Source organism: Apium graveolens, chromosome 7 (genome assembly GCF_009905375.1).
Source record: "Apium graveolens cultivar Ventura chromosome 7, ASM990537v1, whole genome shotgun sequence".
Lineage (NCBI taxonomy): Eukaryota > Viridiplantae > Streptophyta > Magnoliopsida > Apiales > Apiaceae > Apium > Apium graveolens.
The window spans coordinates 57,079,662-57,100,086 of NC_133653.1; the positions used below are offsets into that span (position 1 = coordinate 57,079,662).

Sequence of the window (20,425 nt, forward strand, 5' to 3'; positions counted from 1 at the left end):
GAATGGAGCCTCGGTCAAATTGCACAAGAAACCAGCAGCTCAAGCAAGAGAAGAAGAAAAAACTCAGTTTTTTCAAAAGCTTAGCGCGCCCGCGTTGTGTTAGCGCGCGCCCGCGCCGATTGGCAGAGATACAGCACGCTCGCGCTGGGATAGCGTGCGCCCGTGCCAGGTCATTTTCCAGATATCCTGATTCAAGTAGAAGATTGATTTTCTGGACTTCTATTCTGATTGGGCTCTTATTTATAGACTCCTAAAAGATGTTTTTCAGAGGAGAGAAAAAGGAGAAGACACCGAGAAGACCTAGAAGCACAAATTCAACAAAAGAGAAGAAAAGCTTATTTTTACTTGTGATTCTTTGATTGAGTTGTAATCTTGGATGCTTGTTTTCTTATTTGTTAAACCTATTACTCTTGATTACATACTTTAATTATCTTTCAGTTTATAAAGACTTAATTTATTATACCATGCTTTCATCGGAACCCACGGTGATGATGAGTTCGGTTATAAACTAATCGTTATCGTGGGGTTCTAGCGGAGTTACTTACGGATTTTAATAGTTAATTTGATTCGATATCTTAGTATGTGGTGATTGTATGATTTCCTAGTATTTCTTGTGATTATTCATCTTATGAGCGTCGTGAACTTATGAGATAGCGTGTTAATCTCTATTGAAGTGACAGTGAATATAGAGGTTTAGAACTTGCCATGCTAGTATATGTTCATGTATTTGTTATGCATGATTTGTAGGAAATTTTAACCATCTTAATTGCCCTATGTAATCATGATAGATAACTTGTGCATTAAACCGTTATATTGTCAAATTCTATAGACATATAGGGTCTCAATATAATTGGTGTATATTCAGCTTCTATCTCTTTTATGGATGTCTAATAGTAGGATATTCGTACAACGAAAGTTGGCGTTTACTAGTTTTGTTAGTTGTCATCACCATTGCATGCTAAGGTTAAGAACAATGACTTTGAATGAAGTAGTAATGAAGTTAGAATCCCATATTTATCTCATATAAGTAATTCAACCCTCTTATTCTCTTAGTTAATGTTATTTAGTATAATCTCTTAGTTAATCGTAGTTATACAAAATCTCAACTTGTTATCATCTTAGCATTGAATAATAACCATACAATTATTGCATAAGTGTATAAATTGAATTTTAACCTAAACCAGTCTCTGTGGGAACGAACTAGAAAGAATTATATATTACTTGCGAACGCGTATACTTGCATGTAAAAGTAGTGCGTGTTTTCATCCTAACAAGTTTTTGGCGCCGCTGCCGGGGACTCGGTGTTATTTTTAGTTTATGTGCTTGACATCAGTGGTCGTTAAAGTTCACTGACTCAGATATTTTACTTGTTTTCTTGTTGCTTTTTCAGGTACTCTAGAGAGCGTGTATGATAACGCATTCTCGATCTCGCAAGAGAACAATGGATAAAGTGGAGGAAGTAGTAGAAGAAGTTCTTGTAGAAGAAGAGAAAGTTGAAGAAGAAGCTCTTATTGCAATGGGAGAAGCATAAGCGAATCCGAAGGCTTTGATGGATTATTCTCAACCGAAGATCAATGATATTCAGTCTAGCATTATCAGACTAGCCATCGCGGCTAACATTTTTGAAATCAAGGCTAGCATGATTCAGATGGTGAAGAACTCAGTCCATTTTGGGGGTTCTCTAACGGAAGATCGCAACATGCATATTAGAGATTTCGTCAAGATCCGCGACACTTTCAAATTCAACAACATTTCTGAAGATGCTAAAAAGCTAAGGCTTTTCCCATTCTCTCTGAGGGATAAAGCTAAGTGTTGGTTGCATTCTCTACCACTAGACTTTATCACCAAGTGGGAAGATCTTGCCCAGAAGTTTATTACTAAATTATTTCCTATGGCAAAGACAACTGCAATCAGGAATGCTCTTACTCAATTTGTGCAGCAATCGGGAGAGTCTTTATGTGAAGCTTGGGATCGTTATAAGGAGATGCTTAGGAAGTGTCCTCATCATGGGATGCCTGAATGGATGATTATAAACTGCTTTTATAATGGCTTGGGAGCACAGTCTAGACCCATGCTTGATGCAGCATCAGGTGGAATCTTTTGGGCTAAGAGCTACGATAAAGCTTATGAGTTGATTGAACTGATGGCTACTAATGAATACCAGAACCCTTCTCAGCGATTACCTCAAGGCAAGATAGCAGGAATTCTAGAGGTAGATGCAACTACTGCTATAGCTGATCAACTTAAGGCTTTGACGATGAAGGTGGATTTTTTGGCTAATTATGGAGTTAATCAGATCAATAGTGTTTGTGAGCTTTGTGCTGGTGCGCATGATACTGAGCAGTGTGCTATTTCTAGTGAATCAGCTCAGTTCGTGAGCAACTTTCAGAGGTCGCAGCAACCAGTTCCAGCCACCTATCATCCTAACAGCTGCAATCATCCTAACTTCAGCTGGAGCAACACTCAGAATGCGGTGCAACAGCCTTATCAACAGTATGCAGCAAAGTAATTCAACCCTCCTGGTTTTCAACAACCACAATATGCACCAAGACAACAACTCCAACTGCAATAATCTAATAAAAAATCTGAATTGGAGAAGTTGAGGCTCATGTGCAAGAGCCAATGGTTTCTATTAAGATCTTGGAGAATCAAATTGGGAAGATTGCCAATGCCTTGCTAAATCGACAGCCTGCTACTAGAAATAGTGTCTACGACATCACCCCTTTAACATCGGTTAGAAATGTCCCCGATGTCAAAAGCAGTTTTAACATCGATCGCTTCAAAACCGATGTTAAAGGTATTGTAAGACATCGGTATCTTAACCAACCGATGTCTATAATCATTTTAAAAAAATAAAAAGGCTTGCTTCTTTCTTTCCCCCGTTAATACACCAAAAAAATTGCCCCCCCTTAACCTAAAATTTATTCTCAGTTTTTCCCACCTTAACGAAAACCGTTTCCCCCTTTCTCATTCTCTCTTCTCTCTCTCTCATTCTCTCTTCTCTTTTCTCTCTTCTCTCTTCTCTCTTCTCTCTCACTGTCTCTTCTCTCTTCTCTTAGTCTCTCTTCTCTCTCATCTCTCACTGTCTCTCTTCTCAATCACTCTCTCTAAACCTAATTATACCCCTATTTGTATAAACCTTTAATTAAACTCGATTAATTCCTAAATCGAGCTCGATTGATGCAAAATAATCTTGAAAGAAGTTGGGTCTACTCGATTTATGTGAGAAAAGTAAGTTTAATTTGAATTTATTTTCAAATTTTATGTTTTTATTTTAATAGGATTTTGTTTACAGGTCTTTGGAGCTTTATTAGTGTTGAAAGAAGTTGAGTTTGCTTATGATTAGGTAAGATTAACTTCTAATCTACTCGATTAAAAGTTGGTGTATGTATTGTTAATTTTGAAAGAAGTTGGGTTTACAAATCTATATAGTGTTGTATTGATATTAATTTTTTAGATTTTCATGTTGAATTGGAATTTTTGGAGGAAAGCCTATTCGAATTAGAATTTACTGTTGTTATTTCGTACTTGCATAAATGATTTTATTTGTGTAGCTTATAGCTGAAGATTACATTGATGTTATGACATTAGTGGGGAAGGTTGTGTTTTCCGGTGGCTGTGCACTGTCCCAAATATTATATTTTATTAATGATCTGAACTGTTATTTTATCCATGTCTTGAGAGTGCAGCTTGTGTGTTGGTTCCTGGTGAATTTGGGGATCATGGGGTGAAAGGAATGATACTGGCTGCTAATTATGCCAGAGAAAATAAAGTTCCACATCTTGGGATCTTCTTAGGAATGCAGATTTCTGTTATTGATTTTGCTCAATCTGTAAGTTAGAGTTTAATTTGTAGATTTATTTACGTAAAACGTTCACTGAAAGATAATATAGAATTAAGATTAACTGCACTGCTTCCTGCATCTTGTAGGTGTTGTGTCTGGAAAAGCCAAACAGTTTGGAATTTGATGCTCAGACACTAGACCCTGTTGTAATTTTTATGCCAGAGGTACATTAAGCCTCTCCTTTTTTACAAAATGTTAAACTAAGTAAAAGCGGAATTCATGTTGCCTCACCCCTGCTTAAGACTAGGGAAATATATTTTGTAAGATACTGTAAACAAATGACTGTTGCGAATACATGGGTAGTGGTGGATGTTTTCGTGGAATGTATATTTTCCGATATGGTGACAAGTGTCAATGAAAACCTTCAGGTTGCTTAATCCAAGGCCTTGAAAATGGATTTTCCAAGGTCAAAACTTTATTTCAGAATCAAAAATGAAATTATATGATTCCTTCAATCAGAACCAGGTTACAGATCTTCATTTGTATTTTACCGGGTATTTGCAGGTTACATGGATTGAGCATAATGAAGTTGATTACAGTTACGTTACTACCATGTTCAGAGAACTAGTTTCTTCAGGCTTTGTATTTCGTGCAAAACGCTGGATAGCTACTAGTTTCTTCAGGCGGGATAGGATAACAGAAGTCCCTTGAATCTGCAGCAGCAGCAACAATGGAATTCGGATACAAATGACTCTCAAGGCTAAACACTGTAGAATTTTGCGGTAAAGGAGCTTTCTTAGAGAGTATATGTTTTCTTTCATGTATGATCGGATCAAAAGCTAGATGTTATTTACAGACTACTACAGTGACAAGCTTGAGTAAAGTTGCCTGAGTTGTGCATGAAAGCTTGCACTTGCTTCACAAATCATCCAATTATCATTGCACATATAGGTACTTACCATCATTTTAGTATAAACTATAAAGGATGCTTGACATTAAGTGATTAAATATAATAATTGTTCCAAATTCATGGAATGCAGTTTCGACCTCGTACAGCTGAGTGGCTTGATCCATATTTGCGATTTTCTGACTTCTGTCAATATCTCTAACACGTACCCATGTAGATCTTTCGTCAGGGTCATATATATGTAACATGGGTTGCTGGACCTGGAAGTATACAGGCATGCTTGTCTGCACTTTTCTAAGACCATAATACACATACATACGTAGTTGTGTTATTACAAATAAACAAATACAGTATGTTTTTTTTTATTTCTGATTTGCGCTGATGATACACTGGAATTGACATGTACTCTGTTTTTGCCTTCCTGAATTTGTGTTATATTATGTATGTCACATGTGCATACATGCATCATATATATGTGTACATATATGCTATTAATAAATTGAAACAAACAGTTTTGATGTCATTTAAAGCCACTCCCTACCTTCCACACATAAGTGTTTCAAGTGATACCTTCTTTTTTTAGTTGCATTCTCAAAAATCAAAATCAGGTTGTTTGCAATACTCTGTCAATAAATTATTGTTATAAAACATGAATATGTTAACAAAGATGTTAGTTGCTTCCCTTTCCCTTAATATGGAATTAGAAATGAGTAATGCTCAACTGTGACGAGTATGTTTTCAAATACAAATTGTTATTACATGCTCTGTGCAATTAGTTGTTTATGGATCTGCGTGGTTTTCATGTATATTGATTTCTCTATGTTTAAAATCTTGCCAATATCTGTTTTTTAGTTTCACCTAGTTAACCTCCTCATTACATCTCAGTGTTTTGTATGTGAGTCTTGCTGTGTCAATTTGGTATTTAAAATTTGATAGTATTCAATGACCAAGAAGCAGTTGCTGTAGTTACTGCACGCCAAGTTTCTTTCAAAATGGAAACTGAGGTAGGAGATCCTTTTTATTGAACATTTACATTATGCTGCGTGAATCTGTTTTTGGAGCTTATCATGTCTAGATTTCTGCAAAAAATATTTAACGTGAATATTGTATGATTTATCCAGCTGATACTATTTATGGTTTAGCGGCATATTCATCTGGGGAGAACTTATACTATTTATGGTTCAGCGGCATATCCATCTAGGGAGAACTGCTTGGGGAATGAGGCTTTAGTGAGCTAGATAGGTTAGGAATGTAATTGTGCTAGATAGGTTAAGAATGTAATTGTAAGTAGATAGTTTTTGATGTTGATGTAGATGTAGATATAGAAATATGTTGGTTGAATGTTGATATATAAGTTTTTTGGTACATATTTGTTCTCATTTAAGATTATTTTTTTATTGATATAGCTTTTAATTATTAACCAACTGATGTAAAAAATAAGCAAAAACAACAATTTTGACAGGTAAAATGATGTAAATAGGGGCTTTCACATCGTTAACCTAAGTGAAACTGATGTGATATGTCATATTTAACATCGCTAACCTAATTGAAATTTATGTGATATGCCATATTTAACATCAGTTCTATGTAGCAACCGATGTACTATACAATGTAAGACATCATTTCTTTTAAGAATCTGATGTCTATCAGTTTAATGTTCTTCCTTATTATATATTTATAGTGCTTTTTAAACTCCTAATTACCAATTTTCACAATCTAGTATTAACATGTTATTAAAAAAAGGGCTAATTATACATCAGTTTGCTAAGAAAACCGATGTCTATGAACATCTTTAACATCGGCTAAAAACCGATGTTAAAGATCCCTACCTTTCTCTACACATGCGAAGACATCGGTTTAAAAAAAGACATCAGTTTATAACCGATGTCTAAGGGCATTTTTCTAGTAGTAGTGACACAGAAGTTCCAGGCAAGAAGAAAGAAAAAGAGCCGGTTAAGGCAATTATATTGAGGTCTGGGAAGGTTGCAATCTCCGAAAAAGCTCAAGTTTTGGACTCTGAAGTTGTGGCTGAAGAGAATTTGCAGAAGTGGAATCAAGGAAGAAAACTATGGAACACACTCCTCCTGAGGGTGATACAGGAGAGAAATAGGTCTATCCTCCACCTCCTTTTCCTAAAAGGCTGCAGAAGCAAAAGTTGGATAAGCAGTTTGCTAAGTTTCTGGAGGTGATCAAGAAACTTCATATCAACATACCTTTAGCTGAAGCTCTTGAACAGATGCCTAGTTTTGCAAAGTTTATGAAAGGTATTCTCTCAAGGAAAGTGAAGCTCGATGACTTAGAGACTGTTGCTCTCAGGTAGCAATACAGTGTTGTGCTGCAACAGAAGTTGCCTCCGAAGATTAAAGATCCTGGAAGTTTCACTATTCTTTGCACCATCGAAAACTTGTCGTTCGACAAGTGTTTATGTGATTTGGGAGCTAGCATCAATATGATGCCTTTTTCTGTCTTCAAGAAGTTGGATTTACTTGATCCAAAGCCTACTTATATGTCCTTGCAGTTGGCCGATTGTTCTATTATATATCCACGAGGCATTGTGGAGGATGTCTTGGTCAAGGTGGATAAACTCATCTTTCCTGCGGACTTTGTAATTCTTGATATCGAGGAGGATAAAAAGATTCCCATTATCTTGAGAAGACCATTCCTGGCTACTGGTCGAACCTTGATTGATGTGCAGAAGGGTGAGCTCACTATGCGAGTACTGGTTCAGGATGTGACTTTTAATGTTTTCAATGCCATGAAATTCCCTACTGATAATGAGGAATGCTTAAAATTGGAATTGGTCGATTCTGTGGTTACTTCAGAACTTGATCAAATGCTGAGGTCTGATGCCTTAGAGAAGGCCTTGTTGGGGAATTCAGATAGTGAAGATGATGAAGGTGATGAGCATTTGCAGTATTTGAATGCTTCTCCTTGGAAGCGAAGGCTGGATATGCCTTTTGAATCTCTTGGAATGTCAGAACTCAAAAATGCCGAGGGGCGTCTCAAGCCCTTTATTAAGGAAGCTCCTACACTCGAGCTTAAACCATTGCCTGAACATTTGAAGTATGCTTTTTAAGGTGATGCATCTACTTTGCTTGTTATTATTGCATCTGACCTTTCAGGTAGTGATGAGAAAAATCTCTTGAGAATTATGAGAGAGTTCAAATCGGCAAATGGATGGACTATAGCAGATATCAATGGAATCAGCCCTTCTTATTGCATGCATAAAATTCTGCTAGAGGAAGGAAGCAAGCCACTGTTGAGTAACAGAAAAGGCTAAATTCGATAATGAAAGAGGTTGTGAAGAAGGAAATTCTCAAATGGCTAGATGCAGGGATCATCTATCCTATTTCTGAAAGTTCTTGGGTTAATCCAGTTCAGTGTGTGCTGAAGAAAGGAGGTATCACTGTGGTCACTAATGAGAAGGATGAGCTCATTCCTACTCGAACAGTCACGGGGTGGAGAGTTTGCATGGATTACAGGAAGCTAAACAAGGCCACGAGGAAGGATCACTTCCATCTTCCTTTCATTGATCAGATGTTTGACAGGTTGGCTGGGCATGAATACTATTGTCCTCTGGATGGTTATTCGGGTTATAATCAGATTTGCATCGCTTCAGAAGATCAGGAAAAGACTACCTTCACCTGTCCATTTGGTACTTTTGCCTTCAGAAGAGTTTCTTTTGGGTTGTGTGGTGCACCTGCCACATTTCAGAGATGCATGATGGCTATCTTCTCTGACATGATTGGTCAGAATGTGGAGGTGTTCATGGATGTTTTTCTGTGTTCGGGTATTCTTTTGACGAGTGCTTGCAAAATCTTGGCGCAGTTCTTAAAAGGTGTATTGAGATCAATCTGGTTCTCAACTGGGAGAAATGTCACTTTATTTTACAACAGGGCATCATTCTTGGGCACAAGGTCTCTAGTAAAGATCTTGAGGTGGACAAAACCAAGGTGGGGGTTATTGAAAACCTTCCTCCACCAATTTCTGTTAATGGGATTCGCAGTTTTCTTGGTCATGCGGATTTCTATAGGCGGTTCATCAAGGACTTCTCTAAAATCTCTAAACCGTTGTGCAGTCTTCTAGAGAAAGATGTCCCTTTCAAATTTGATGATGAGTGTTTAGCTGCTTTTGAGAGCTTAAAGAAGAGTTTGATCACGGCACATGTCATAACTACACCAGATTGGAATGAGCCTTTTGAAATGATGAGCAATGCAAGTGACTATGCAGTTGGAGCAGTTCTCGGGCAAAGGAAGAACAATATTATTTTTGTGGTTTACTATGCTAGTAAGACCCTCAATGGTGTTCAACTGAACTATACTACTAATGAGAAGGAACTCTTAGACATTGTCTATGGTTTTGAGAAGTTTCAATCTTATTTTCTTGGGACGAAAATGACAGTTTTCACTGATCACGCTATTATTCGCTATCTCGTCTCAAAGAAGGACTCGAAGCCAAGATTTATTCGGTGGGTTCTTTTACTTCAGGAGTTTGAGTTGGAGATCAAGGATAGGAAATGTACTAAGAATCAAATTGCTGATCATCTCTCTCGTTTAGAAGATCCAAATACGACTTCACAGGATAAGACATTGACAAATGAGTCTTTTCCCGATGAGTAGTTGTTTGGGGTGCAAGAGGAGGAACCATGGTTCGCAGACATTGTGAACTACCTTGTGAGCAACATTATACCTCCAGACTTGTCTTCTGCTCAGAGGAAGAAGTTTCTTCATGAGGTGAAGTGGTACATGTGGGATGAGCCATTTTTGTTTCGGCAAGGAGCTAACCAAATCATCAGGAGATGTATTCCGTACATCGAGATGGAGGATATCTTGCGAGACTGTCATTCGACTGTTTATGGAGGCCACTATGGTGGAGAAAAGAAAATAGCTCGTATCCTTCAAGCAGGATTCTTCTGGCCTACATTGTTTAATGATGCGCATCGGTGCGTTTTGAAGTGTGATCACTGCCAATGTGTTGGTAATATGTCCAAGAAGAATGAGATGCCTCTTAATGTGCTACTCGAGGTTGAGGTCTTCGATGTTTGGGGAATTGACTTCATGGGGCCATTTGTCTCATCTTGCAACAATCAGTATATCTTGTTGGTGGTTGATTATGTGTCAAAATGGGTGGAAGTCAAGGCTTTTCCAATGAATGATGCAAAGGCAGTGCTTAATTTTCTTCACAAGCAGATATTCACAAGATTTGAGACTCCAAGAGTCATAATCAGTGATGAGGGATCGTATTTCTGCAATCGCAAGTTCACTGCTATGATGCAAAGATATAATATGAATCATCGCATTTCTACAGCCCACCATCCTCAGAATAATAGTCAAGCTGAGGTATCTAACAAAGAGATCAAGGGTATTCTAGAAAAAGTTGTATGTCCATCAAGGAAGGATTGGTCTTTGAAGCTGGATGAACCTGTTTGGGCGTATCGAACAGCATACAAGACTCTGCTAGGCATGTCTCCGTTTCAACTGGTTTATGCTAAGGGATGTCATTTGCTTGTGGATCTAGAGCACAAGGCATATATGGCTTTGAAGAAAGTCAAGAGGTGGCATGATAGGGGTTTAGTGCTCAAAACTTTTGTGTCGGGGCAACAAGTTCTTTGTTCAACTCTCGTCTCCGTATTTTTCCTGGAAAATTGAAGTCGAGGTGGTCAGGGCCGTTTGTTATCAAAACTGTGTTTGCACATGGAGTGGTGGAAATTTTTGAGAATGATCCAGGCCAAGCGTTCAAGGTGAATGGACAGCGGTTGAAGCATTACTATGGGAATACGGCAAACCGTGAGGTGGTTAGTGTCGTTTTATTATCCACTTGATCTCGAGATTCTACGTCAAGCTAGTGACATAAATTAAGCGCTTCTTGGGAGGCAACCCAAGCTTGTTGTACATTAGTAGGAAGAAAGAAGAAGAAAACACAAAAAAAATCAAAAAATCAAAAAAAGCAGGGTGTTTTGACAGAAGCACGGCGCGCCCGTGCTGGAAGCGGGGTGGCCGCGCTGGAATTCCAGAAACGCGGCGCGCCCGCGCCGCCTGGCGGGGCGGCCGCGATGTACCCCTATAGAAAAAAAATCTGAAAATCGAAAATTTAAAACAAAATCAAACACCCAGCCAAATTTCCCTCCTCCACTTCCCTTAATAACTTCTCCAAATCAATTCCAATCACCCCAGTACTCCCACTATTCCCATAATCAATTCACACTTCTATTTCAAAACTAATTCTTCATTATCTATATATAGATACACTTCCATACATCCATTTCTCACCATACTTTTCGATTCTCAAACCTAAATCTCTCTTATACACATATCTTCACTTTCACTTATTCAAATTCAATAGCACCCAAGAGACAATGGACTTAAGTTAGCAGCAGCACCACCGATTCTTCGAGTGTTGGAGGTGTGAGGCCTAGGTTTGCTACTCCGGAGGCTGAAGCGGAGTATACGAGACTGCTATCGAATCCCATAGCGAAGGAGAGGGGTTTTCTACCATCGGAGAGGGACGATAAGCTTTTGGAGATGATTCTGGAGATGGGTTGGGTCGCTTTTTGAGAGACACCCGTTGTTGTGCCCATGAGTGTAGTTCACGAGTTTTACGCGAATGCGAAGGCGGACAAGAATGGGTACCCGTGGTTCGGGGTTTGACTGTGGATTATACTTTGGAGGCTATTCGGAGGGTGATTAACCAGCCCAAAATACAGCCGGCTCAGGATGATTGAGTGACGAAGACCGGGGAGGATTTTGACTTGGACATGATTGTTGCTAAGCTGTGTGTCCCAAACACTCACTAGAAGTTCAAGAAGGGTTCGAATGAGAATGCCACTTTCCCTGCCTCTTGCATGAACAAGTTCGCTCGTGTATGGAACTCTTTTATCTGTGCGAACATCATGCCTTCTTCACATGTGCACGAAGTTACTGTAAATCGTGCCAAGTTGTTATGGAGGATATTGTAGGGGGACTATGTGGATCTTGGCTCCATTATTTCTCAGGGCATATTGAGGTTTTTGCGTGGGAGCACTACGGGTTCTATTCCATATGCGTCGATTATGACGAAGCTGTGTGTGGCATTTGGAGTTCATTGGCCCACACACGAGCAGCTGCAATTGCCTAGTGCTCCTATTGACAGTTCGACGATCGCAGTGATGCAGGAGTGGTTTGGGGAAAAGGCTGATGAGAAGGGGCTTGGCTACAATTATGATCACTTTCCGGGTGGCCAGCCAGCCTATCAGGCTTATGCTGGTGGTTCTCCTTAGGCACGCAGAGCGGTATGGGGATATAAGATGGGATAGGCCGATTTTTTGAGGCAGCAGCAGCACGATGTAGAGGACAGTGCTGGTTTGGGTTCAGCACAGTATAGGTGCTTGATGAGGCAGATGGATGCGATGCATGACATCCATAGCAGGTTTGCACAGGACCTTACCCAGGCATTGGGGACTGCTTTCAGAGCCACAGAAGTTGACATTCAGTGGCCAGTTTTTGGTGAGGATGTTGTGTACCCGCCTGTTAGTCCCTTAACAATATGACAAGAATTACAGAAGGGGGGTTGAATGGAATTCTTGAAACTTTTTCTTGAAATAAAATGTTCTGACTCAAATATAAATATAAGTGTATTGATTAGCACAATGCGGAATAAAACTTAAGTGAATCAAAATACAAGTAATTAAAAACAAGAGTCTTTAAAAACTTTCTGGTGGATTTGAATGATTCCACCAGAGATATATATTATATATCGAGAGAACTCTGTGTAATGTTCACAGCTGCTTACAAATGTTGAACTACTGAGAATACAGAGAAATGCTAAGAATTCTGCTTACAAATGTTTCTCTATTGTTGTATCTCAGATTTCTTTTTTTTATTTGCTACTTCTTGGTTTATATATATTACCAAGATTACAAAGTCATAAGATAGAATCATTATAAAACTATCGGGTCTAATGCTTTGCTTCTTTGTTCTCTATTACCCAGTTAATAGGCTTCCTCATTTCATTTGCATACACTTCGACGCATGTGACTATGTTGTCACTGTCAACTAATATTTGAATTCTTTATCCGTTCAGTACATGATCATCCGTCGATTTTATGATCATCCATTGATGGCTTCATTGATCATCCGTCGACTGCTATATTGAACATCCGTTGATAGCCATTTGATCATCCGTCGATGGCTTTGTTAATCATCCGTCGGTAGCTATTTTGGCACTTGACTTCAATTCATTTATGCAGAATTACAAGACATCATCTATATACAATTAATCAACCTATTCTGCATATCTAGTTAAAGTCGACATGACTTATATACTACTATAGAATCTTTACATAGGTGTATGTAGAAATGTGCTATAGACTCATTATTACATAAGCTACTCACTCGATGGATAATAAGTCATCATCCGTCGGGACTATAATGAGTTATCCGTCGGGACTATAATTCTTATCCGTCGAGTGCTACATTATTTCACTAAGTAAAATCTACTTAGGTGTTTTGTTCATGTAATCATCAAGTACACAACATATGCACAACAATCTCCCCCAATTTATGTCTACTGGAATTGTAGCCATAAATTAAGAGATAATTGATGATAACAAAAAACCCTAAACATACAGCTTTAAAGAAAAGTAGATTATACTGAAAAGTGCTTCAATTAATCAGAATTTACAAAGTTTAGCTCACAGTCATTTTCAAGATGCTCCTCTAGCCTGAGCAGATTTATCTAGTTCCTTGAAGGTCTGGATCTTCTTCCAAGCTTTCTGTTGTTTTCTTCAATCAGATTTTGGAGCTGCCTGTGGAATTCTAATTCATCGGATTCTGAGAGATTTAGCTTTCCTTGCATTTCCAAGAGAGTCTCATTGCTGGAGATGCTCAATTGATCTTCTAATCTGAAGAATCTTCTCACACCTTTGTCATCTATGAACTCCATCAGCCAGTTGGGCCTTAGATGCACTCTTCTCCCTGTGTATGGGATGATTAGAGTCTTTGGGAGTGCATCTTTAGCTCTAACACTCCTTAGTTCTTCAATATTCTTCAATACTAGTCTTCTTGCAGTGATATTGAACCCAAAGTTCTTCTTGAAGGATGAATAAACTTTAATCAGTACAACTTGGCTTTTTTGAAGAATCCTCTAAAGTGGCCACTGAATCTCCTTTCCTCCTTTGTACTTGAACACTAACCTTTCAGGTAGGTTTCTGTATGCATCAATTCCTCTCACCTCATCTAGTTCATCCAGATAGAGGTTTAGATCAGAAAATTCTTTGATGTCACACAAGTACAAGTAGTCTCCCTTATTGACTTTGGGCTGAGCTTTAACTACAGATTTGGATTTGAGAGGTGACAACTTCACTTTCTTGACTGCTCTTGACTTTGTCCTTTTTGGCTTGCTAAGGATTGGTAGATTGAAGTCTGAAATTGGTAAGTTCTCCCATTCTATTGGCTCATCCTTGGGCACAATAGGTTCACCATGAATATTCATGTAGGGATCCACCACCCTTATATCTTCAAATACCACAGAGGGCTTTGATGCTTGAGTTGTAGCTGGTGTGAATTCCTTAGGAAATTGATCTTCCAATTCCTTGTCAACCATATACAGTTTCCTTTTAGTTCTTTTAGCCAATTGCTTCTTTCTTAGAGATTTCTTATGTTCTTCAACTTGCTTCCTTGATTCAGTAGCTTCAGATGGTTGAGAGGGAATTTGTTGTGATGAGTTTACAGTATATAGCTTGGCCAAGATAGCAATCTGCTCTCTCTTTTGTTTAGCCTTTTTAGCATCTAGAGCAGCCTGCTTCTTTTCCTGCTTCAATCTAGCTTTTTCTTCTCTCTTTGCTTGAGCAAATTGAGGGTGTCTAGCCACCACACAAATTTCTTTCGCATTTCTGAAAATCTTAGCAATCCTCCTTTTAGAAGCTGAATCAACTGGATCTTTATAGAAGGAAATTGATCTTGACAGAAGCTTCTTCTCATCAGGCTTGGGTATCTCATACACATTGTCCAAGGGGTTCTTCAAGGATGATTTTGAGTAGTTTGCCCTTGGTTTAAGAATCATTTCAGCCTTTGGAGACTTGATGCAGGAAGATTGTCCTCTCTCCAGATAGTTCATGCTTATCTCATTCACACTAATTTGCTTGACTTGATAGTGATGGATGGCTGACTTAACTGGCTCCTTGACAAGTTCAAACTTCTTCTGTATCGCCTCATCAATCTTCTTCCAGTTGACCAAACTCAACTTTTCTTTCTCAGCAACTTTCAAGTTGGCTGCTGCAGCTTGAATCAGATCTATACCGTCTGTGACTGGTGGCTTTGAGATAGTAATTGAAGGCACAATTACTTTACTGATTTGTATCTGAAGCTTCTCCCCCTCACTTGGTCCTTTCTCCCCCTTTTTGTTATCATCAAATTGAGCTATGGAGGGGGTTTGAGCTGCCACCAGTTTTTGAAGTAGATTAGTCTGTTGAGCTTGATGGAGATGAATGGTAGTTAAAGATGCTTCCATGGCTGACATTCTTGTATCCAAGGCATCTATCTTGATTGACAGATCTGAATTTTTCCTTAATTTCCTCTTGATGTCAAGCATTGTAGCTTCTGGAAGTTTAGAATCTATCATGTCTGAAATAGCCTTCTTCATCTCCTCAATATCACCCTTCATAGAATCCACATCTCTAGCATACTGGAGGCCTTGTATTTTCTGAAGTTGCAAGGAGGCAAGATGTGCCTGAAGGAGCTTCTTGGTGCTTGCATTGGTAGTGGTTTGAAGAGCAGTATTTGTCTGATTGATTAACTGGATCAGGGTTGTCTTGAAGTAATGCTCATCATAGTTCTTTGAGAATGCCCATGATGGCATACCTGACCTTGAGCTTGAACCTACTTCTCCCCCTATGTCCATTGCTTCATTTCCACTATCCCCACTCCCATTTCCAAAGAAATCAGCTGAACCCCCAGTCTCATAGTCCACATCACCAGCTGTAAAAGGCAAAGCTGTGATGGCATCCTTAGCCCTTTGCATAGACTGGGTGGTATGCACCAGATTGAGCATCTTTTCTATATTGCCATGTTCAGCTAGAATTTGATAAGCTGGAACAGGGTGAGTAAATGCCTCAGCATCAAGAGAAGTAGAATCTATAATAGCTTTAGGATGCTGAGATAGTCCTTCCCTGTCTGCATCCTGGACATTCATTGACTCACTAGCAATGACATCCATCCTTATTGCTCCAGTACCTGCATTTCTCTCATTTTCTCTCTTTTGTTGCATCAAGGTCTCACCCTGGCTCCCATTGAAGGGTTTTTAGCACATAAACGCAGCGAAAACATAAATTTAAATCTTAAAAAAAAAAAACGAAACCCTCCGCAGGATCCATGCGAAAAATAATATTTAATTCGTAGTTTAGTATGTTTACCTTAAAAAGCTTTACGTTAATGGAAAGATGGAGGTCTTTAATGACGATCCAAAAATGATGAATGGAGATCCTTAGCAGCTGCTCCTCAAGTGTGAAGCACTCCACCGGTATCCACCAAGAAAACGATGTAATGAAGGAGGAGGAGATGGAGATAATTAGGGTTTTGTAAATCTTTTTGGTTGAGGCAAAAATAGGGTTTATAATAGTATATTTATAGGCAAAATTTTCAGCTGAAAATTTTCCCATAAAATATTATTATTATTAACCCTTTATTATTCTCACTAATAATTAAAACACATTTTAATTATTAATCCTTTTTCTAAACTCTTTAGAAATAATTCTCTCACTTGATTTAATTTCCAATAATTAAATTCTTAATTAATAATATTAAGAACCTTTTCTTAATTAATTTATAATCAATTAAATCTCATTTAATCAATTATTAAATTTGCCAATTAATTATTTATTTCATAAATAAATAATTATCAGCCATTATTAATTAATTCCTCCACCATTAAATCATTCTCTTTTATGGTGTGACCCTGTAGGTTCAATATTAAGCCGGTAGTAGAAATAAATAATAAAAAAACTATTTTATCATTATTTATATAAATTCTCTAATTCATTAAATATGATTAATTAATTAATCATATTTATTCTACATCGTGAGGGATAGTTCTCAGCATATCGCGACTATCCGGATAATACGAATTCACTGCTTAGAATACCAAGAACCTATTCAGTGAGTAGTTATCGTACAATTAATTCCTTCTACCCTGCAATGTCACGATTAAATACAAGGCATGGAACTTGTGTCAAGCCTATTTTATTTAATCACTTGCTTTCCCATTCACTATGCTTAGTTCTATTTAATGTAAATTAGAAACTCCTTTCTAATTTCATTCACTCTGGCCAGAGATTCCTGAACTAACATAAGTGGATCAGCATTGAACATTCTCTTCCTACACTGGAAGGGGTAGATCCTTTATTGATCATACACTATCTTCGTGTACAAATTCCTATACCCAGTAGAGCCCTTATAATTGTCCCTTGAGACTAAGAACTAAACCAAAGCATAGTTCAGTGTACACAAGATGACTATGATGACCTCAAGTCTAAGGATACTTGTACAACTATCACTATGTGAACAACTGCTGACACGTGACTGAACTCCATCAGTTGTTCAGTGATAAGTGGCATTTTATACCACTTAGAACGTCTTAAAATGGCTTAAATTGGTGTCTTGAAATCAAGTATTTTGTGTATTTGATGCGTTTTTCTAGTGTTTATGCATTTCAGGGTATTAGTTGCATTTCGGGGGAGGAATCATCAAGAATAAGCCTTGGCATGTGTTCACCATTGCGAGAGGAAAGGAATGGGCAAATTACGGCGAAGAAACGGAGCAAACCTGGATTTTTTCCAGTAGAGGCCTGCGCGCCCGCGCAGCAATGCTGAGCGGCCGCGCAGCAACCTGCGCGCCCGCGCAGCTATGCTGAGCGGCCGCGCAGGGTCGGGGAAAAAGATAAATTATTTTAGACTTCTACTTATGTTTGGCTTCCAACTTCTATGTAATCTGAGTTTTATGGGACTATTATATAGGTAGATTTGAGACGTTTTCACAGAGAGTATTAAGGAGATTATGTTTTAGATTGTGTTTTACGCAAGAAGCGAAGGAGATAAGGAAGAAGACCGATTTAGCACACCGCAACGAAGAGGGAGCTTATTTTCTTGTGATTCTTGTTTCGTTGTAACGTTGGATGCTAGTTTTCTTGCTTTGACTTATTTACTCTTGTGACGTACTCTGTTTTAATATAATTAGTTTAGTTATTATTTTCTTGTGTTTGTTTATCATGATTTCATATGAACCCATGATGGCGATAAGTTCTATTATGGGCTAACCGTGATCATGGGGTTGTAACGGATTTATTATGGAATTCTTTAGTTAATTGTTTAATACTTTAGTGTGTGATGATTGCTTGATATCTAGTATTGGTTGTGCGTATTCGTCTTATGTGCGTCGCGAACATATAAGATAGGGTGTTAATCTCTTGTGAAGCGACGGTGGATCTTGAGATTTAGAACTTGCCATGCTAGCATAGGTTCATGTACGTTGTGCATGATTAGTGGGTAACTCGAACAGTTTTATTTGCCCTGTGTAATCAAAAGGAATAACTTGTGCTTAAATCGTTGTGTTGTCAATTTCTGTAGACATATAGGAACTCAACATAATTGATGACTATTCAACTTCTATCTTAATTGTGGATGCTTGGTAGAATGGTATTAGTACAATGAAAGTTAGCTTTTATCAGTTTCGTGTTATTCGATTAATATCATCACTGTCACATGCTAAAGGTATTAACAATGGCTATAGAAGGAAGTAATAATGAAGTTGTGATCTCATGAGTGTTTTATTATTGATAAATTGAAGTGTTAGTTAAGTGGTTAATTAAGTAGTTAATTATAGTTAATATTTAATCAACAATTTTAAGTGTTATTATCTTAACATTGAGAAGTAATCATACATTGGTGAGTGAGTTTAATTAGACAATAATTTAGTCTGAGTCTCTGAGGGAACGAACTAGAAAGTATTCTATATTACTTGCGAACGCGTATACTTGCGTGAATATTAGCGCGTGTTTTCGCCCTAACAAGTTTTTGGCGCCGCTACCGGGGACTCGGCGTATTTGTTTAGTTTATGTACTTACCATCGTTGGTCATTAGGACTCAGTGATTAGGACGTAGTAGTTACTTACTCTTTTCGGTTGTGTTTCAGGTACTTTAGCAAGCGTTTATGCAAACTCGTTCTCGTGCTCGCAAGAGGACTTTAGATACAGCTGAGGAGACAGGCGAAGTTCTTGATATTCCGGAGAAGTTGGATTTTGAGGATTCGGATTCAGGAACTGAGCAGAAAGAACCAGTAAACATGGGAGATCGTATTGTTCAAGCTGATCCAGCTCTTATGGATTTTTCTCGGCCTAAAATTGATGACATTCAGTCAAGCATCCTTCATCCGGCTATTCAAGCTAACACCTTTGAAATCAAGCCGGGCACTATTCAGATGGTGCAGAATTCTGTTTCTTTTGGAGGAGCGGCAACTGAAGACCCCAACATGCACATAAGGAATTTTGTCGAGATCTGCAGCACTTTTAAGTATAATGGCGTGACTGATGAGGCTATCAAGTTGAGGCTTTTCCCATTCTCACTGAGGGATAAGGCTAAAGACTGGTTACATTCTGAACCAGCTGGGTCCATCACTACGTGGCAAGATCTTGCGCAAAAGTTTCTGGTGAAGTTTTATCCAATGGCAAAGACTGCTGCTATGAGGAGTGCTCTTACTCAGTTTGTGCAGCAACCTACAGAATCTATGTGCGAGGCTTGGGAACGCTACAAGGAAATGTTGAGAAAATGTCCACATCATGGAATGCCGGATTGGATGGTGATCACTGGTTTCTATAATGGTTTGGGGGCCCAATCTCGGCCCATGCTCGATGCAGCAGCTGGAGGAGCCTTATGGGCTAAAAGCTATACTGAGGCGTATAATCTTATAGAGACGATGGCTGCAAATGAGCATCAAAACCCAACTCAGAGGATAATGTCAGGCAAGGTAGCAGGTATTCTGGAAGTTGATGCAGCCACCGCTATTGCAGCCCAGCTCCAAGCGCTATCAATGAAGGTTGATTCTTTGGCTACGTATGGAGTTAATCAAATAGCTATGGTTTGTGAGCTTTGTGCAGGTTCTCATGCTACGGATCAGTGTTCTCTTGTAAACGAATCTGTTCAGTATGTGAATAATTATCAGTGACAACAGCAGCCTGTGCCAGCGACCTATCATCCTAACAACAGAAATCATCCAAATTTCAGCTGGGGGAATAATCAGAATGCTATTCAGCCACCATATCAGCAAGGAGTGAGTAAACAGTTTAACCCACCTGGATTCCAGCAACCACAGCAGTATGCTACAAGGCAATCATATCCTCAACAGGGAAGTGCAGCTGCACCTACTAGTGCTGATTTTGAGGAACTTAAGCTGTTGTGCAAGAGACAGGCGGTTTCTATCAAAACCTTGGAAAATCAAATTGGTCAATTAGCCAATACAGTGCTCAATCGTCAACCTCGTACTCTTTCCAGTGACACGGAAGTGCCAGGCAGGAAGGAAGCTAAAGAGCAAGTCAAGGCTATTACCTTAAGGTCTGGAAAAGTGGCTGATGCTGAAAAGGCAAAGGAAGTCGAAGCTGAAGTTAGAGATGAAGAATCTAAGCAAAAGGAGAAAGCGGCGGAACCAAGGAAGACTACTATTGAACACACTCTGCCTGAGGCTAATACAGGGGAGAAACAACTCTATCCTCCA

General features: G+C 38.7%; 1 protein-coding gene and 2 non-coding genes across 9 annotated transcripts; 1 reads left to right on the forward strand and 2 right to left on the reverse strand.

Moving 5' to 3' along the window:
• Positions 1–1,906: 1,906 nt before the first annotated feature.
• On the reverse strand, positions 1,907–2,013 carry LOC141676271 (small nucleolar RNA R71). Its single transcript, XR_012556869.1, has one exon. It is a non-coding gene; the product is annotated as a small nucleolar RNA R71 (small nucleolar RNA).
• Positions 2,014–2,930: 917 nt separating this feature from the next.
• On the forward strand, positions 2,931–6,056 carry LOC141670504 (uncharacterized). Of its 7 annotated transcripts, none has more exons than XR_012554580.1 (7): positions 2,931–3,231; positions 3,296–3,346; positions 3,690–3,832; positions 3,931–4,008; positions 4,213–4,250; positions 4,349–4,735; positions 4,825–6,056. XR_012554580.1 is itself a non-coding variant. In XM_074476389.1 (5 exons), exons 3-5 carry the CDS (start codon positions 3,737–3,739, stop codon positions 4,493–4,495), a joined length of 321 nt encoding a protein of 106 aa, XP_074332490.1. In that variant the 5' UTR covers positions 2,936–3,231; positions 3,296–3,346; positions 3,690–3,736; the 3' UTR covers positions 4,496–6,056. The 7 variants fall into 7 exon arrangements, 1 of the variants encoding a protein (XP_074332490.1); XR_012554577.1 differs by lacking the exon at positions 4,213–4,250 and having other exon boundaries at positions 2,936–3,231; positions 4,825–5,695; positions 5,813–6,056; XR_012554579.1 differs by lacking the exon at positions 4,213–4,250 and having other exon boundaries at positions 2,936–3,231; positions 4,349–4,566; positions 4,641–4,735.
• A 13,337-nt stretch (positions 6,057–19,393) lies between these two features.
• LOC141675516 (small nucleolar RNA R71) lies at positions 19,394–19,500 on the reverse strand. Its single transcript, XR_012556164.1, has one exon. It is a non-coding gene; the product is annotated as a small nucleolar RNA R71 (small nucleolar RNA).
• Positions 19,501–20,425: the final 925 nt, after the last annotated feature.

Coding starts and splice junctions, on each gene's coding strand:
- LOC141670504 (XM_074476389.1), top strand. CDS start 3,737: ATGATACTGGCTGCTAATTATGCCAGAGAAAATAAAGTTCCACATCTT. Junction 3,833..3,930: donor TTATTGATTTTGCTCAATCT/GTAAGTTAGAGT, acceptor TGCATCTTGTAG/GTGTTGTGTCTGGAAAAGCC. Junction 4,009..4,348: donor TTGTAATTTTTATGCCAGAG/GTACATTAAGCC, acceptor GGGTATTTGCAG/GTTACATGGATTGAGCATAA.